The sequence below is a fragment of the Zonotrichia leucophrys genome, unplaced genomic scaffold (assembly GCF_028769735.1).
Source record: "Zonotrichia leucophrys gambelii isolate GWCS_2022_RI unplaced genomic scaffold, RI_Zleu_2.0 Scaffold_255_75158, whole genome shotgun sequence".
NCBI lineage: Eukaryota > Metazoa > Chordata > Aves > Passeriformes > Passerellidae > Zonotrichia > Zonotrichia leucophrys.
In genome coordinates, this window is record NW_026992460.1 from 56738 (window position 1) to 72268 (window position 15531).

A 15531-nucleotide genomic window follows, 5' to 3' on the forward strand; every position below is an offset into this window, starting at 1 on the left:
CTTGGGGATGGGCTCACATTGGCACCTCCAGTGCTCTGGGCCCTCCCTTCAGAGCCAGCACTGATGGTAAATGATGGAGAGCAGCTTGGAGAGCTCATCCACCAGCTCCCTCATCCCCCTGGGATGGATCCCATCCGATCCCATACACATCTGGGCATCTGAGAGGCTCAGCAGGTCCCCAGCTGCTTCCTCCTGGATTACAGGGGGCTGTTCTGCTCCCTGTGCCCATCTACCAGCTCAGGAGAACACTACTCCTGAGGACAGCCTTTCCTAATATTGAAAATTGAGACAAACAAGGTGTTAAGTAGCTCAGCCTTGTCTTTATATTTAGTTACTGTATTTCCTACTGCATCCAATAAATAGTAGAGGTTCTGTTTGTCTGTTGTTTTGCTATAATTTTATTTATAGAAACATTTCCTGTTGTTTTTCACAGAAGTGGCCAGGTTAAGCTCTAGTTGAGCTTTCACCTCCTTCCTTTTCTTTTTGCATAACTTAACAACATTCTTAAACACTTTCTGAGTTGCCTGTTCTTCTTTCCAAAAGTGATGCACCCTCTTTTTACCCCTGAGTTCCCACAAAGGCTCCATGGGCAGCCAGGACAGCCATTTTCCTCAATAGATCATATTTTGCCACACTGGCAGAGGCTCCTCCATCCCCTTAATATTACTTTCATGAAGTGTGTCCATCCTCCCTGGACCCCTTTGTTTATAAGGGCTGTTTCCCTTTAAAGAATCAGTGCCTGATTCATTACTCCCCAAATCAGCATCCTAAATAAGCCAAAGTCTGCCCTTCCTAATTCTAGAGTAGAAGTTTTGTTGCTGCCCCTTCTTCTTTCACAGAACATTGAAAACTTGATTATTTCATGGTCACTGTGCCCCAGGCAGCCTCCAAGCCCCACATCTGCCACCAGCCCTTCTCTGTTTGTGAACAGCAGGAGACAGAGCTTTCCTTGGCAGTGAGAGTGTTACCAAAAATTCAGTAAAAGAGAGAACTCCTTAGCACCAGTGTAGCATTAAGAAGCAGCATTTTTTATTCAGGGGGATGCACGGGGGACAGCTCCTCTCAAAGCTGGGCATGTTGAAAACAGGAAAGTTTCTGTTTATTTTCTGTATTTTGCACAAACATTCATTGATTGTCCTGGACTAAACATACATATGATAATCATTTCCCAAAATCATTAACACATTTCCCCTTCCCTTTTGCATGCGTTCTTCTGTCCTGGGGGTCTCTCTGGTGGTCCCTGGTGGTCATGGACCCCAGTGTTCCAGTGGGCCTGGCTGAGCTGGCAGGACACTGAGACTGCTGAACTTCCAGTTCCCCTTCTCACACAATGGGCACTGTGTGGTTTCCATAGGTGTGGGGTTTTGGAGAACAAGCTCCAGGTGTCAGCTCAGCTGGTTGAGACAATTTATCTGGTAACATGATGTCACAGATTGGACTGTGACATCACAGAGTGGGGTATATGAGGTCATTGAGCAGCTATGACATCATAGGCCATCTCTGTGACACCAGAGATCCATCTGGGACATCACAGGGCAGACTATGACATCACAGAGCAGGCTGTGACATCACAGAGTTTGCTGTGACATCAGAGGCCAGCTGTGTGACATTAGAGAACGGGCTCTGACATCACAGAGCAGGCTGTGACATCCCAGAGGGGCTGTGTGACATCCCAGCAGGGCTGTGTCAGGTCACTGGGTTGGTCACTTCTCCCCAGCTCCCCCTCACAGTTTCTCCCAACAAGTCCAATGCTGTCCATGCCCAGCAGGGTCCCTGTCCCCCAGGATCCCCCCAGCCCACCTGGAGCCACAGCCTCCACCAAAGGATGTTCCACAGGATCCACCCCAGAGCCTGACAGGGGACAAGGGGCCAGGGCTGTGTGACCAGGACATCAAGCATGGGGATTATCCAGGTCACTGGGGCCTGGTTTGGGTTCCCCATGGCAGGAAAGATGTCTGGCAGCTGAAGCAGGGTCTGGGAAGGGCCTCCAAGGTGGGGCTGGAGCCCTTGGGCTGTGGGCAGAGGCTGAGGGAGCTGGGCTGGTCCAGCCTGGAGCGGGGAAGGCTGAGGGGCTCCTCATCCCAGCCTGGCAGTGCCAGCCAGGAGGGGATGGAGAACACAGAGCCGGGCTCTTCACAGGGGGCTGGTGGGAGAGAAAAGCCAATGGGTGGAAGGGGAAAGAGGGGAGATCAGCCAGGGAAAGAGGAGATGAAATGAGTCAGGCTGGTTTCATCATTTCCTCAACACCAAGAGCAGCCTGACCTCCCTTTTTTACCCGCCACTGACAGCTTTGCAAATCAGGAATTGTTGAAGCTGTTTTGCCTCACTCAAGGATGAGCATCCTGATACAAGAACTTAATTGTATTTATATCTATCACAGAACCAAATTTGTCTAAAATGACTTTTAGTATGGAAATCACTTGTGGATGGTGCACTCATCAGGTGCTGCTGGGACATAGCACATAGCTCAGGGAAGAGCGTGATTTTTATAAACTGTGTCCTGTTCAGCTGTGGTCTGTTGGCCATGAAGAGAAACTTTCTGTGCCTCTGAGTCTCACCAGTTCCTGACCCCCAAAGGACACAAACCTGATAAGTTGTGGTTCCCACTCCAGTGGCGGCACTTACATCTCCCTCCACCCCCAGAGCAGAGCTCCCTTGTCCCAGAAAGTCCCTGGCAATGGAGGGATGAAGGAAACCAGACAGGCTGTGGGGATCAGGGGCAGGGCAGAGCCAGGGAGAAGAATGACTTTTGCATTTGATGGAGCTGTGCCTTCCCTTGGCGTTGTTGGCTGACAAGAAATGAACATCCCTCTGTGTCTCGGGCAGCTCCTTCTCCAAGAAAAGCAGGTGGGATTTGGAGCCAAGGAGCTGAAAGCTGCAGGTGCAGCCTGGGCTGGAGGGAGCTCAGATTTGCACAAGGCTGCTCTGAGTGCCAGGGCTTGGGCGGGGGAAATGGTGGGGTGGGAGTACGGACAGAGTCTCATTGATTGTCAGCCATGAAGGGTCTTGATTTTCATATCTATTCAAACTGCATGAGGAGGTACTTGGATTCAGTGTCAATTGGAGATGGCACATATTGATTTATGAACAGGAAAAAATCCTAAACAGGACTTAAAAAATCTTTTCTCACTGTCTTTTTAATTATCATGTATTTACTTTCAACACTTAACTAACATCTGTCAAATAAACCACAAAATATTTGGATGCTTAAATCAAGTTATTCCCAGAGACTTGGCTTGTTAAGGTGTTCTGAATGTTAATGAGCCTTGGGACACTGAATTCCTGCACTGAAGAGCTGAAGGCTGAACAAGCCCCTGGAGCAGGAAAATTCAGCAGCAGCCTCCAAGGTGCTGAGGATGTCAGCAGCCCCCACTGAGGCCATCCCTGCCCAGAGACCGTGGGGGAATGGGCAGACAAGGAGAGCGTCCCTGGGGCTGGGGCAGCACAACTCAGAGGCACCAGGGGCTCCAGCTGGGCAATGGAGTGTGGAATGGGGCTGGGAAAGCCCTGCCTGGGCTGGGCCAAGCAGGACAGGCAAGCCCTGACTCCCATCCTCCAAACAATTTTCTCAAGGAGACATTCAAAAGGATTTACAATTGTTTGTCTAGTCTGAGTAGTCTGGAGAAATACCAACAAGAGATTCTCAGGAGCTCAAAACAACCAAACAGCCTTTGCTGGCAACTCTAGAAAAGAAGAAAAACTTTGGCAAAAAGTTTATTATGACATTGTTGTGGTTTGGGTTTGCTAATTTAAGATTTTTCTAATTTTGAGATTACTTAATAAATGTATTGATGAGTGTGGTGGGTTTTATTGTCGGTTAATTATTTATGTATTTATTTTGTTGTGAGAGTAGATTAGGTGAAAAGTAAAGCAAGCGTAACATTTTAAATGGGTATAAACAAAATTTTATTAAAAGTAAATAAAATAAAAAAGGTTGTAAGAATGAAATAAATTCTTTAAACCACTTTTTTCTTTACAACATTTTTTTTTGACTGGCAATGTAAAGAAATGAAACTTAAAATTTCTGGTTAGTTTACTGTTTCTAGGACATCCTTTTTGAGTTTACTTTGGGAGAGAATTTTTTCTTGTTAAGGTAATGGAGATTTTTTTACAAGAGAAGAAAATTTGGTTTTGTGGTTCTTAATTTTGTCATGGATAACAGTTGTCTGGGGAACTTTGGTATTGTGAAGTTGTTTTTATTGCTACAAGCTTTATAGAGATCTTCTTGTGGGGGTACTGGATTACTTTTTTTGTTTCTGCTTAAACTTTTTATTGAATTACAATTATTTTATTAGTTGTTTTACTTTAATATGGAGGTTTTTGTTTATTTTATTTTGAGTATTTTAATGTTTTTACAATGTTATGTGCAATAAAGAAAAAGATTTTTCTTTATAGATTATAAGAGAATTTTAGTTTTAAATTTAAGGTCCTTTTTTTTTCCTTTTTAATTTGAGATTTAACTTCTTTACTGACTTGGATGGTTTTATGGGGTTTTTTAATGTTTGTATTTTGTTTTTTTCCTGTACTTGAGGGAGGATTGAAATATTGAAAGGGTTTACACCTGACCCACTGGTAACTTGTGAGGGAAGTTGTGGTTGGGTTGTGTTAGGATTGGCTTTATGGTTGGTTTGTGGGGGATTTTGTGTTTAATTGTAGTTGTAGGGTTGTTTTTTACGCGTTGTAAGTGTTAGAGGTTTTTGGTTTGAGTTGTGTTGGGGGAAGGGGACTTGATGGTAAGATTTTAATAGCTGTGGCTAGCTTTGTTCTGGTTGGGGTTTTGTAGCCTCTTTTGTTTTCCTGTTTGGTAGTTGTTGGGGTTTGGTTTGGTTAGAATCAGGCCAATTGGGAGGGGGGGAGCCTGGGAAGGGGGAAAGGGGCTCGGGCCATGGCAGGGTTGCTTGGTTTGGTTTGGTTTGGTTTGGTTTGGTTTGGTTTGGTTTGGTTTGGTTTGGTTGAAATGGGGGCTGGGGCTGGGGCTCGCTGCTTCTTTGTTGACTGGGAAAGAAAGAGGAGGTTCCTGGGTTTTTTCATCTTAACATATGTGTTTAACAGAGGCGTGTTCAGTATCTTAATGGTTTAACAGATTGTCAGTTACACAAAAAGTTTTGTATTACTTTTTACAATTCTTCTCATGCCAAACTACGACAGACATTCAATCAACAAAAAACACTTCTCAAAGCATTGACTCGGCCCATTCAACTTCACAAACTCTAAGCCGGTTCAATGTAATGTTAATCAAAATTTGCAGGACCACAGAAACAGAAGACACAGAAAAAGACAAGGACAAAAAAATACAAAGAAGCACACACACAGCTACCAACTCCTGGATTCCAGCATTGTTCAGATATAAATTCGAAGACGAGGTAGGTTCAAGATGTGTGCTTGCCTTGTGGTAAGCCTTAAATTCCCTTTGGTCTTCCTGGGCCCTTCCCCCAGGTGGGACTTGGGGTCATTTGGTCCCTCAGGAGCTGGGCTGGGGCTGCAGAGGTGGCTGTGGAGCATTGCCTGTGCTGTGCCAGGGACTGGCAGACACTGCTGGGCTGGGATAGAGGCTCTGGGGGGATTGGGGTTCCAGGGCAGGGCAAGGCTGGACCTGCCCCCTCCTCCCCCACACATGAAATGTTTCAAGCCAACAATCTCCTCCAGTCTGTCGCAAAAGGCAGTGTTGGAGGTGAAATCCCAATTCTGGCCATGGGCACCTGGCCAAGAAGGACAGTTCTTTTTTATAGGAAAGAAAGCATGGAGCCCCAGTGTTTCAGCAGCAGATGAGAAGTGACCTCAACATGCCAAGGTCAGCTGGACCAGTCAGGTGGCTCCTGGGAGGCCAAACCAGACACATCTGTTCTGTCTTCCCTTGCTTTTATGGGGCCCTGAAGTGTCACTATGGTGCCTTGGTACTATGGGGGCCCACAGGGCCACAGTGGCTTCTTGATTACAAGAAGATCTGCAGTGTGACAATGGACCCTGTGTTTGATGGTGTCCCATAGTGTAGCAATGGTCCCAGTGATTCCATGAGCCCTTGCAGTGTCCCCAAGGTCTCTGTGGTTCCCCAGGTCCCACAATGTCACGTTACTCCTCTGTTCCATGATCCTGCAATGTCGCAAGGGACCTTTGGGCCCTGGGGGTTTGCAGTGTCACAATGGTCGTCTTTGGCTCCACTGTGTCACAATGTGTTACCAGGCTTGCAAGGGTCTTTCAGGGGTGAAGAGAGAGACGATAATCTTGACTTCATATTCAGAAGGCTGGATTTATTATTTTATGATATATGTTACATTAAGACTATGCTAATAGGAATAGAGAGAGAAGTTCAGAAGCTGCTATGTTAGGAATAGAATAGGAATGAATCAACAAGGGAGCTCTCTGTGAATCTGTCCCAGAGAGCTTGGGCCCTGATTGGCCCTTAATTGCAAACATGGAACATGGGCCAATCACAGGTGTACCTGTTCCATTCCACAGCAGCAGATAACCAGTGTTTACATTCTTTCTCTGGGCCCCCAGCTTCCCAGAGGAAGGAAAAATCCTAAAGAAAGGATTTTCCACAAAAGATGTCTGTGACAACAGTGGACCATTGATGACAGGAGGGCCCTCTGTGTCCCCCCGGAGCTTTGGTTCCATGTAGCCCTGCAATGTCACAATGAACCCTTGGTTCAATGGGGTTCCACAATATCAGCATGGCCCCAAGGTTCCATGAAGCCCTGCAGTGTCACAGTGGTCTCCTTTGGTTGCTCAGTGTCACAATGGACCTCTGATGACACAAGACTCCACAATGTCACAATGGTCCATGCAGACCTGCAGTGTCACAAAGGCCTCTTGGTTTCATGAGGCCCCACAGTATCACAATGGTCCTCTTGGTTCTGTGGGGACTCCCAGGGTCACAATGCTTTGCATATTCCATGGGGCCTCATAGTTTCACAATGTCCATGATTCTATGAGTCATGAGTCCACTCAGTGTCACAATGGCCCCTTGGTTCCAGGAGGCTGTGAAGTGTCCTAATGATCTCTCCACAGTGCCATGAGGCCTTGCAATGTCACAAGGGACCTTTGGCTCCGTTGAGTCTCACAGTGTCACAATGGCCCCATTGTTCCATGACAACCCAAAGTGTCACAATGGTCTGCACAGTTCCAGGAGGCCCATTGGTGTCACAATGGACCCTTGGTTTGATGGGACCTCTCAGTGTCACAATGATCCCTACATTCCATGGAACCACACAGTGTCAGTACGGACCCCTTGGTTCCATGAGGCTCAGCAATGTCACAGTGCTCTCTATGATTCCATGAGGCCCCAAAGTGTCACAATTGTCCCTTGGTGTCACAAGACCCCACAGTGTCACAACGGTCCCTTGGTCTCACAGGGCCCCACAGTGTCACAATGGTCCCTTGGTCTCACAGGGCCCACAGTGTCACAATGGTCCCTTGGTTCCATGGGCCCTGTGCTGCTGCATTCCCCACTCCCCTTCTCAGGCTGCCCTGCCAGATGAGAAATGCTCCTTGGAGCTAGGCCTTGGCCAACAGCCCCTGGGCTCAGCTCCTCTGCAGCTCATCACAAACACTGTCTGCTCCAGGCACTGCTGCTGCCCAACCAGCTCCTGCTTTCTGTAGGAGCAGCCCTGGGAACTGTTTTTATTCCCTCAGCGGCACAACATCCCTGTTCTCACCCTGCCAAAGAAAGCTGTTGATGCCAAGTGTGGCCAGGATGAACCATTGCTGGGACTGAAGACCCTCTCCTGGGGCCCTGCAAACAGCGCTCCAAAAAGAGCTCTTGGAGCTCTCCTGGGCCAGCGACTCCCTCTGAGTGGGGCCACTCCCAGCTGGGAACTCTCCCGTTTGCTGCACTCGGGGATCCCCAACAACAACGGAGCCTGGGCCAATCCTCCCACTCTTCCAGGCTAAGACCTTTGCCCACTGGGGAGATGCCAAAGGATCCACAGGGAGCATTGCCTGCCCTCAGGGGAATTTCTTACACGTGCCTTGCACTGACTCTTTGTGTCTGTGTGCACACAGGAGTGCCTGTGCTGGAGAAATGTGGCAGAAATGCTGCTCTCTGAGGGGCTGGAGTGCCTTGGATAGCTGAGTCAGTCAGGCCTTTAAGTCAGGTTAAGTCACAAGGTTTAAGCTAAGTTAAATGCTGCTAAGAGTTCTTCTTTTGCTAAGTTGTTATGTTTATTATAAGTTAAGTTGAATATTGTTAAGTGTTATTCCTCTGTTAAATTGCTAAGTCATAGGTTATAAGTTAGGTTACATACTGTTAAGCTCTATTCTTTTCTAAGTTGTGAAGTTGAAGGTATCCGTTAAGGTTAAGGTATCAGTTAAGTCCTGTTAAGTTTGAGCTCTGTTAACCTTTTTGGCCGTATTCCTTTTATCCTTGCCCTCACTGTCCTTGTTTCACACAGACACACTGGGACAGTTCTCAGTTAATTTCTGGTTTGATTCCCTGGATTCTGTTTGGTTTTGTTGTTGCTTTGTTTCCTTGCTGTGCCTGAAGTATCCAGTCAGGAGCAGAGTGGCTCTTGCCAAGGAACTTTTTGCTGCTGTCCCTTAATATTAAATCTGGTTTTTGCTGATCCCTTGCTGGGGATTTTTTCAGTGCTCTCAAGGCCTTGTTCATAACAGGGTGAAGGGGCCCTGGCCCAGGCTCTGGCCCTGGGGGACACGGGGATGCTGCCGGGGGGTCCCTGTCCCCCTGTGCCACCCCCAGGGCCCCAGCCCCCTGTCCCCGTGTCAGGCTCTGGGGTCGATCTCGTGGAACATCCTCTGGGGGAGGCTGCGGGGCCGGGTGTGGGGGGACTTGGGGGGACAGGGGACCCCACTGTGCACGAGCAGGGTTGGACTGTGCTGGGGGGAACTGTGAGGGGGGCCGGGGCAGAGTGACCTCCCCAGGGACCTCACACAGCCCCTGTGATGTCACACAGGCAGCTGTGATGTCACACAGCCCCTGTGACGTCACAGCGCATGCTGGGATGTCATTAATCCCCCTTGTGATGTCACAGAGCCAATGCTGGCATATCACTCTGTGATGTCATACAGCTGCCTCCTGGGATGTCTCAGAAGACACTGTGATGTCACAAACTCACCCAGTGATGTCACTGCATGTTCTCTGATGTCACAGACTGTTCTGTCATGTTACTCAGACACCCAGTGATACCACAACCCACTCTCTGATGCCACAGTGCCACCCTCCATGATGGCAGAGTCTGCTCTATGGCATTACATGCTACCCTATCATGTCCACGCCACCACTGTGAAGTCACAATCCCCTCAGTGATGTCACCAAATCCTCTCTGTGATGTCATACTGCCACTCTGTAATGTCACCGCACACATTTTTACTCCACAGCCTTCTATATGATGTCATACAGGCATGCCATGATGTCACAGCCTGCTCTGTGATGTCACACAGTCCCCTCTATGATGATGTAGCTGCTCAATGACCTCACACAACAAAATCTGTGATGTCATAGCCCAATCTATGACCTCACACAGCCCACTCTGTGCTGTCACACAGCCCCTTGATGACATCACAGCTGCTCTGTGCCTCTATGACACAGCCACAGAGGTGCTGCTGTGACACAGCCCCCTCTGGGACATCCCACAGCCCCTGCCAGTGCTGAGCCCCTGTGAGCTCTGTCTGTGCCCTGCTGGTGTCCCTGAGGGTCCCTGGCAGTGCCCCAGCCCTGCTGGGCTGTGCACAGGAGCTGCTCCTGGCCAGAGCTGTCTCTCTGCAGCGCTGCCCTTGCCAGGAGCTGCCTCTGGGTCAGGAGCCCGGCCCAGCTCAGCAGCACAGACACAGCACAGGGACTTTAATGAGCCTCTGGGGCTTTGGTGCTCTTTGCATCAGACCCAGGCCCTCAGAGTGTGCTCAAAGAGCTTGTCAAGAACTCAAAATCAGACTCAAAGTCCAAACTCTCTTTGACTTTTAATGAGTCCCACAAAGGGACACAAATTGTGTCACATGAAATTGTCCCCAGGTTCCAGTTAGGGCAGAACACTGGAGGCAGTGATGACAGCTGGGGACAAGCAAGGCCAAGGTGTCTCTGGTGCTGAGGAAAGCTGGATGTGTTTGAGGAATGCCAAGGGCCAAGGCCTGAGCCCCAGCCCCTGGCCAGGCAGATCCTGTCCCCTCCCTCCTTGCTCAGGGCTCTTCCCGGGATGGGCACTGGCATGTGGGGATGTGCAATGGCAAGGGCAGGAGCATGGGGTGGCCCCTGCCAGGCTGCTGAGCAGGGACAAGGAGGCAATGAGGCCCCAGCCCTGCAAGGGTCACTTGTCTCCTGCTCCTGCCTCAGGCCCAGGCCCAGCAGCCATGGCCAAAGTGCTGCCCAAGTTGGCTCTGGCAGGGCTGTCTTGCAGCTGCTGCCCATCCCTGTGCCCTGTGCAGCCCAGGCTGTCCCACGGTGTCCCTGCCCTGCGCCTCTGTCCCTGCAGGCTGTCGGCATCCCCCGTCTGCCCCACCTGGCTGGGCCCTTCCTTTGCTGACAGCTCTGCCTCCTGCCTGCCTCTGCCTGCACACACAAAGCCTTGGGCTGCTCCAGGCTCATGCTTGGGGCCGTGCTGCACCACAGCCCTGCCCTGCCAGGGAAATTCCTTTCTCTTGGTGCCAGTCTGGGCCTCCCCAGCTGCCCTTGGTGCTATTATGTCTTCTTCAGGCTCATTCCTACTATGAAGAAAAAGCTCCAGACTCTCTGAAACCACCCTTCCATCCCTCCCAGGCTATTCCTGTTTAGTCCTCAGTCTCTACCCCACTGACCCCGGAGCTATCAGCCTCTCCCTAGTGCTTATCTGATGAGGCCTGCAAACCCCATCTTGGGAGATTTTTGGGTCCTCTCCAAGACCTGGGAAAATGGAAAAATAGTGATTAAAGGATTTTTCTCCTAAATGTTTCCTTGACAGAACAAGGGTCAATATCTTTAAAATGAATGAGGGTGGATTTACATTTGGTAGAAGGAGGAAATCTTTTGTAGTTATGAGAAAGGCACAAAGCTGCAAGTGAGTTTCCAGAGAAAGGGATGCCCCATCACAGGAACTGTCTAAGATCAGGACAATTTGTGCAGCCTGACCCAGTGAAACCTTCTCATCTTCAGGGACAGAATTCCTGGTGTGTGGGTTCTCTGATGTGTTGGGTGCCCTCACAATGCTTCTGGCCAGAATGTCTGCTGAGGGCAGCCAGACTGCTGCAGGGGCAGTGACCTCACAGCCATCACCATGGCAGCCCTGTCCCCTGGGCCTGGCTCTGCCCTTTCCTCTGCCCCTCCATTGGCTCTGCTGGCATGAAGAGTTTTGTCATTAATATCTTGTCCCCAAGGTGCTGGGGCCAATGGCTTCCCAGTCAGGCTCCTGGAGCAGAAGTGGCTTTTCAGAGCCCAGTCAGGAATGAGCCCTGGGGCAGCAGCTCTGCAGTGGTGGCAACAGGCCGGGCTGCCAAGGGAGGCTTCTGGCCATGGCCTGCAAGCAGCTGCTGCTGCCAAGGTGCCTTTGGTGCCTCAGGCTCTCCCTGGCACAGCTCCCAGCACGGCACTCTGCCCTTGTGCCCGAGCCCTTCCCTGTGCTGGGGCTGGCCTGGGGCTTTTCCTGCAGCGGGACCTGCCCTGCTCAGGGCACAGGAAAGGCAGTTCCTGCTGGAGCAGGAGGCTCTGACTGCAATGGGCTCCAACAACTCCAGCGAGGCCCTGTTGACTTCAAAACTGCTTCCTAATGCACTATATTCTAATAATTGTTATAGCTCCTGATCTGTGGAGTAAATTACTGTGCTAGTGATCTTTCCATCTGATCATGATCAGAATAAGCCAGAGACATATTTATATAAATGTATCTAGTATTCTATCATTAATCCTGCGGGACAAATTTTGTTGAAGTTGAATTCCACCTGTTCAATCTTTTACACCTTTGACAAAGTCTGGGGCTGGGATTGGATCCAGCCACTCCCAGTCTCCTCTCTTAGAAGGAATTTTAGAAGTCTACGGGCCTTGCAGGTGTTTGAGGAACCATGGTGGCTACGGGGTGTCATTTCTTCACCTCATGACTCAGCAGGTGTTTCTCCAATAAAGAAACAAAGCTTTTGCCTGAAGCTCCCACTGTGCCCATGACAGGAACCCCTGTGAGTGTCTGGGACATCCCAGCTCTTTGGCAGCCTGGGGACGCCTGGGATGTCACCATGGAGCCCCCGTCAGTGCCTGTGACAGATCGGTGCCTTTGCAGCCCAAGGTCCCCTGGGATGTCACCATGGAATGGCTGTGACTGCCTCTGACCACAGGGCTCTTTACCATCCCCAGAAAGCCCTGGGAGGTGTCCATGGAGCCCCTGTCTGTGCCTGTGACATTCCAGCTCTGGAACAGCCTGGAGACTCTTGGAAAGTCCCCATGGAACCACTCTGAGGGCCTGTGAGAAATCTGATCCTTAGCAGGCAACCACCACCAGCCCCCTATTGCTCTGGTCAGTTTCCATAGCAACTGCCACCAGGCCCCTGTTGCTATGGTCAGTATCCATGGCAACCATCACCAGGCTCCTGTTGCTATGCTCAGTCCCTTGGCAGCTCCATGGAGACCCCATGCTGGAGTGGTTGCCATGGACACCAGCTCAGGCCTGCAGCCAGAGACCGTTGCCATGGCAACCATTGGCAGCCCCATCCCCAGGCTCATGGGATCCCAGAACCACAGAATTGGCTGAGCTGGGAGGGACCCATCAGGATCCTCCAGTCCAACTGCTGGCCCTGCACAGGACACCCCAACAATGCCAGCCTGGGCCTGGCAGCACTGTCCAAACGCTGCTGCAGCTCAGAGAGCCCTGGAGCTGGGACCCTTCCCTGGGGAGCCTGGGCAGGGCCCCAGCAGCCTCTGGGCAAAAACCTTTTCCTGACATCCAACCTGAGCCTGCCCCGACTCTGCTGCAGCCGTTCCCTCCACTCCTGTCCCTGGGCCCCAGAGGGAAGAGGTTCCCACAGCCCCAGCCAGGGACCCGTTCCCAAGGCTGTTGCCATGGCCACCGGGGCTGGGACCAGCTGGGATGCTCGGTTTCCATGGGCCAGGGTTCAGGAATGGGATTCCCCAATTTTCTGCTCCCGCTAAAACCATGCTGCCCTCACTGCCCTCCTGCCTCCCATGGAAAGCACAAAAGGCAAAGATCCCGGGCTGGGATAAGAACGGTTTATTGGGAACAGCAACAAGATAAGGAACAAATGGAACAGAAATAATATTGATAACAGAAGGGATAAGAAAAACTATTTACAGGGAAAACTAAACACAATTCACTGGGTCTGCCTGGCCACAATTTCCCCTGCCTGGAAATTTCACCCTTCTCTTCAGAGAGAGAGAGAGTCCCTTTCCTGCCCCCAGCAATGACCTGAGGTGGGAGTAAATGTAATGACAGGGCCATGGCCAGGCCCTCATGTTCTTCCATCCCACATCATATCATTGGCAGGGGCAGGAAAAGGTACAGCTGTCTTCCCAGCATGGATCACAGGGAAAATGGGTCCCTAGGGCTCTTCCCAACGTGGGTTCTCCCATGGGGGATAAAGCTGGAGCAGTGCATGAACTCTTCCTGCAGTTGGGGCATGTGCAGTGTTTCTTTTACTGGTGACTCCGTTGGTGTCTGGTCAAATGAGAGCTGCTGGTGAAGCTCTTCCCACACTGGGGACACTCGTAGGGCCTCTCCCCAGTGTGGATGCGCCGGTGGGTGACGAGTGTGGAGTTGTGCTTGAAGCCCTTCCCGCAGTCAGGGCAGCGGAAGGGCCTCTCAACCGTGTGAATCCGCTGGTGCTGGACGAGATGAGAACTGGTGTGAAACTTCTTCTGACACTCAGGGCACTTGTAGGGCTTCTCCCCAGTGTGGGTCATTTGGTGGATGATCAGTTGGGGCCTCCTACTAAAGGTCATCCCACATTCCCCACACTTATATGGCCTTTCCCCAGTGTGGATCCTCTGGTGGCAGCTCAAGAGAGACTTCAGACTGAAGCTCTTCCCACATGCCCCACATTCATAGGGCCGTTCTCTGGTGTGGGTCTTCTGGTGGGATATCAGGTTAGAGTTCTGGCTAAAGCTCATCCCACATTCCCCACACTCGTAGGGCCTCTCCCCAGTGTGGGTCCGCTTGTGCCTGATGAGGTGGAAGTTGCGCTTGAAGCCCTTCCCGCAGCTAGGGCAGAGGAAGGGTCTCTCATCCGTGTGAATCCGCTCATGCAGGAGGAGATCAGAACTGGTGTGAAACCTCTTCTAACACTCAGGACACTCGCAGGGCCTCTCCCCAGTGTGGATGCGCCAGTGGCTGACAAGGGTGTAGTTGTGCTTGAAGCCTTTTCCACACTCAGGGCAGCAGAAGGGCCTCTCATCTGTGTGAATCTGCTGATGCTGGAGGAGACTGGAGCTGGTCTGAAACCTCTTCTGACACTGGGCACACTCGTAGGGCTTCTCCCCAGTGTGGATGCGTTGGTGGGTGATGAGGTCGGAGCTGCAGCTGAAGCCCTTCCCACACTCACCACACTCATAGGGCCATTCCCCAGTGTGGATCATCTGGTGGCACATCAGGGTGCTGCTCTGCCTGAAGCTCTTCCCACACTCCAAGCAATTGTAGGGCTTCTTCTGATCATGAAACTGCTCATGGACCACCAGCTCTGAGCTTTGGCTGAAGCTCTGTCCACCTTCATGGCTCAGGGAGGGTCTTTCCTCCTGAGAGCACCCTGGACTGGCCTTGGAGCCCCTCTTCCTGTGGGATCTCTGAGGCATTTCCTCCCAGTTGGAATTCTGCACCGTGGCACTGCTCAAAACGGCCTCTTCCACAAGGTTCTGTTGGGGGAATTTGTCCTTCTTGGTCTCCATCCTCAGCTTCCTCTCTGGGGGAGGAAAGACAAGGAGAAGATGGGATTTGCCTCTGAGCCAGAGGGAAGGAGAAGGAGATCCCCCCAGTGCATCCCTGGTAGGATGGTGTTGGCAGCAGGGTTGTCCTGCAGCTGGGGGCTGTGCTGGGCTGGGAGATGGAGCAGGAGAGAGGGGGAAAGGGGCACTGACTTCCTCCTCACCTGCCTGGGTGTCCTGGGGCATCTTCCTCTTCCTTGCAGTCTCTCCCTCCATCTGGCTAAGTTTTAGGAATGGGAAATCCTGTTCTGGGAGGAAAACAAGGAATGAGCGCACTAAATTTTGCACCGGATTGAAGGCAAACCTGGGGGGAGTCTAAGCCAGAATTCCAATTAAAAAACAAAATTAGTATCAAGGCAATGATACAGAAACACTGCCTTAAACTGACAAAGTCAGGATATAACCTGACACCCTGTTGGTCAGGGTGATGGCAGCAGTCTCATTAAATGGTGGCTGTAGTCCTGTTGGAGAGATGAACGGGATTCTGTCCAAGCAGCGACCCTGTAGAAGGGTCTGGTCTTCCTCTCAGTGTCCAGTGCTGGTTATGGAGCTCTTGTCCTCTGGGAATCCAGTAGGCAAGCTGCTCCTGGTGTAGCAAGGCTCAGTTTATATCCAGGTATAAATGCTTGGTTCCTCCCCCTGGGTGGAGCATCCCACAATGGGATGATGGAATTTTATCAGTCCTGCAGTGA

General features: G+C 51.0%; 1 protein-coding gene across 1 annotated transcript; it reads right to left on the reverse strand.

Moving 5' to 3' along the window:
* Window positions 1–13558: 13558 nt before the first annotated feature.
* LOC135441359 (zinc finger protein 239-like) lies at window positions 13559–15055 on the reverse strand. Its single transcript, XM_064700908.1, has 3 exons — window positions 15004–15055; window positions 14544–14817; window positions 13559–14123 (listed from the first exon to the last, which is right to left on the reverse strand). Exons 1-3 carry the CDS (start codon window positions 15053–15055, stop codon window positions 13559–13561), a joined length of 891 nt encoding a protein of 296 aa, XP_064556978.1.
* Between the last annotated feature and the right edge of the window lie 476 nt (window positions 15056–15531).

What these genes read in the sequence shown, in the direction of transcription:
- LOC135441359 (XM_064700908.1), bottom strand. Translation starts at nt 15,055, where the DNA reads ATGGAGGGAGAGACTGCAAGGAAGAGGAAGATGCCCCAGGACACCCAG. An exon ending in GCCCCAGGACACCCAGGCAG is followed by an intron (nt 14,818 to 15,003) that starts GTGAGGAGGAAG and finishes TTCCTCCCCCAG; the next exon opens with AGAGGAAGCTGAGGATGGAG. An exon ending in AAGCCCTACAATTGCTTGGA is followed by an intron (nt 14,124 to 14,543) that starts GTGTGGGAAGAG and finishes CCTCTGCCCTAG; the next exon opens with CTGCGGGAAGGGCTTCAAGC.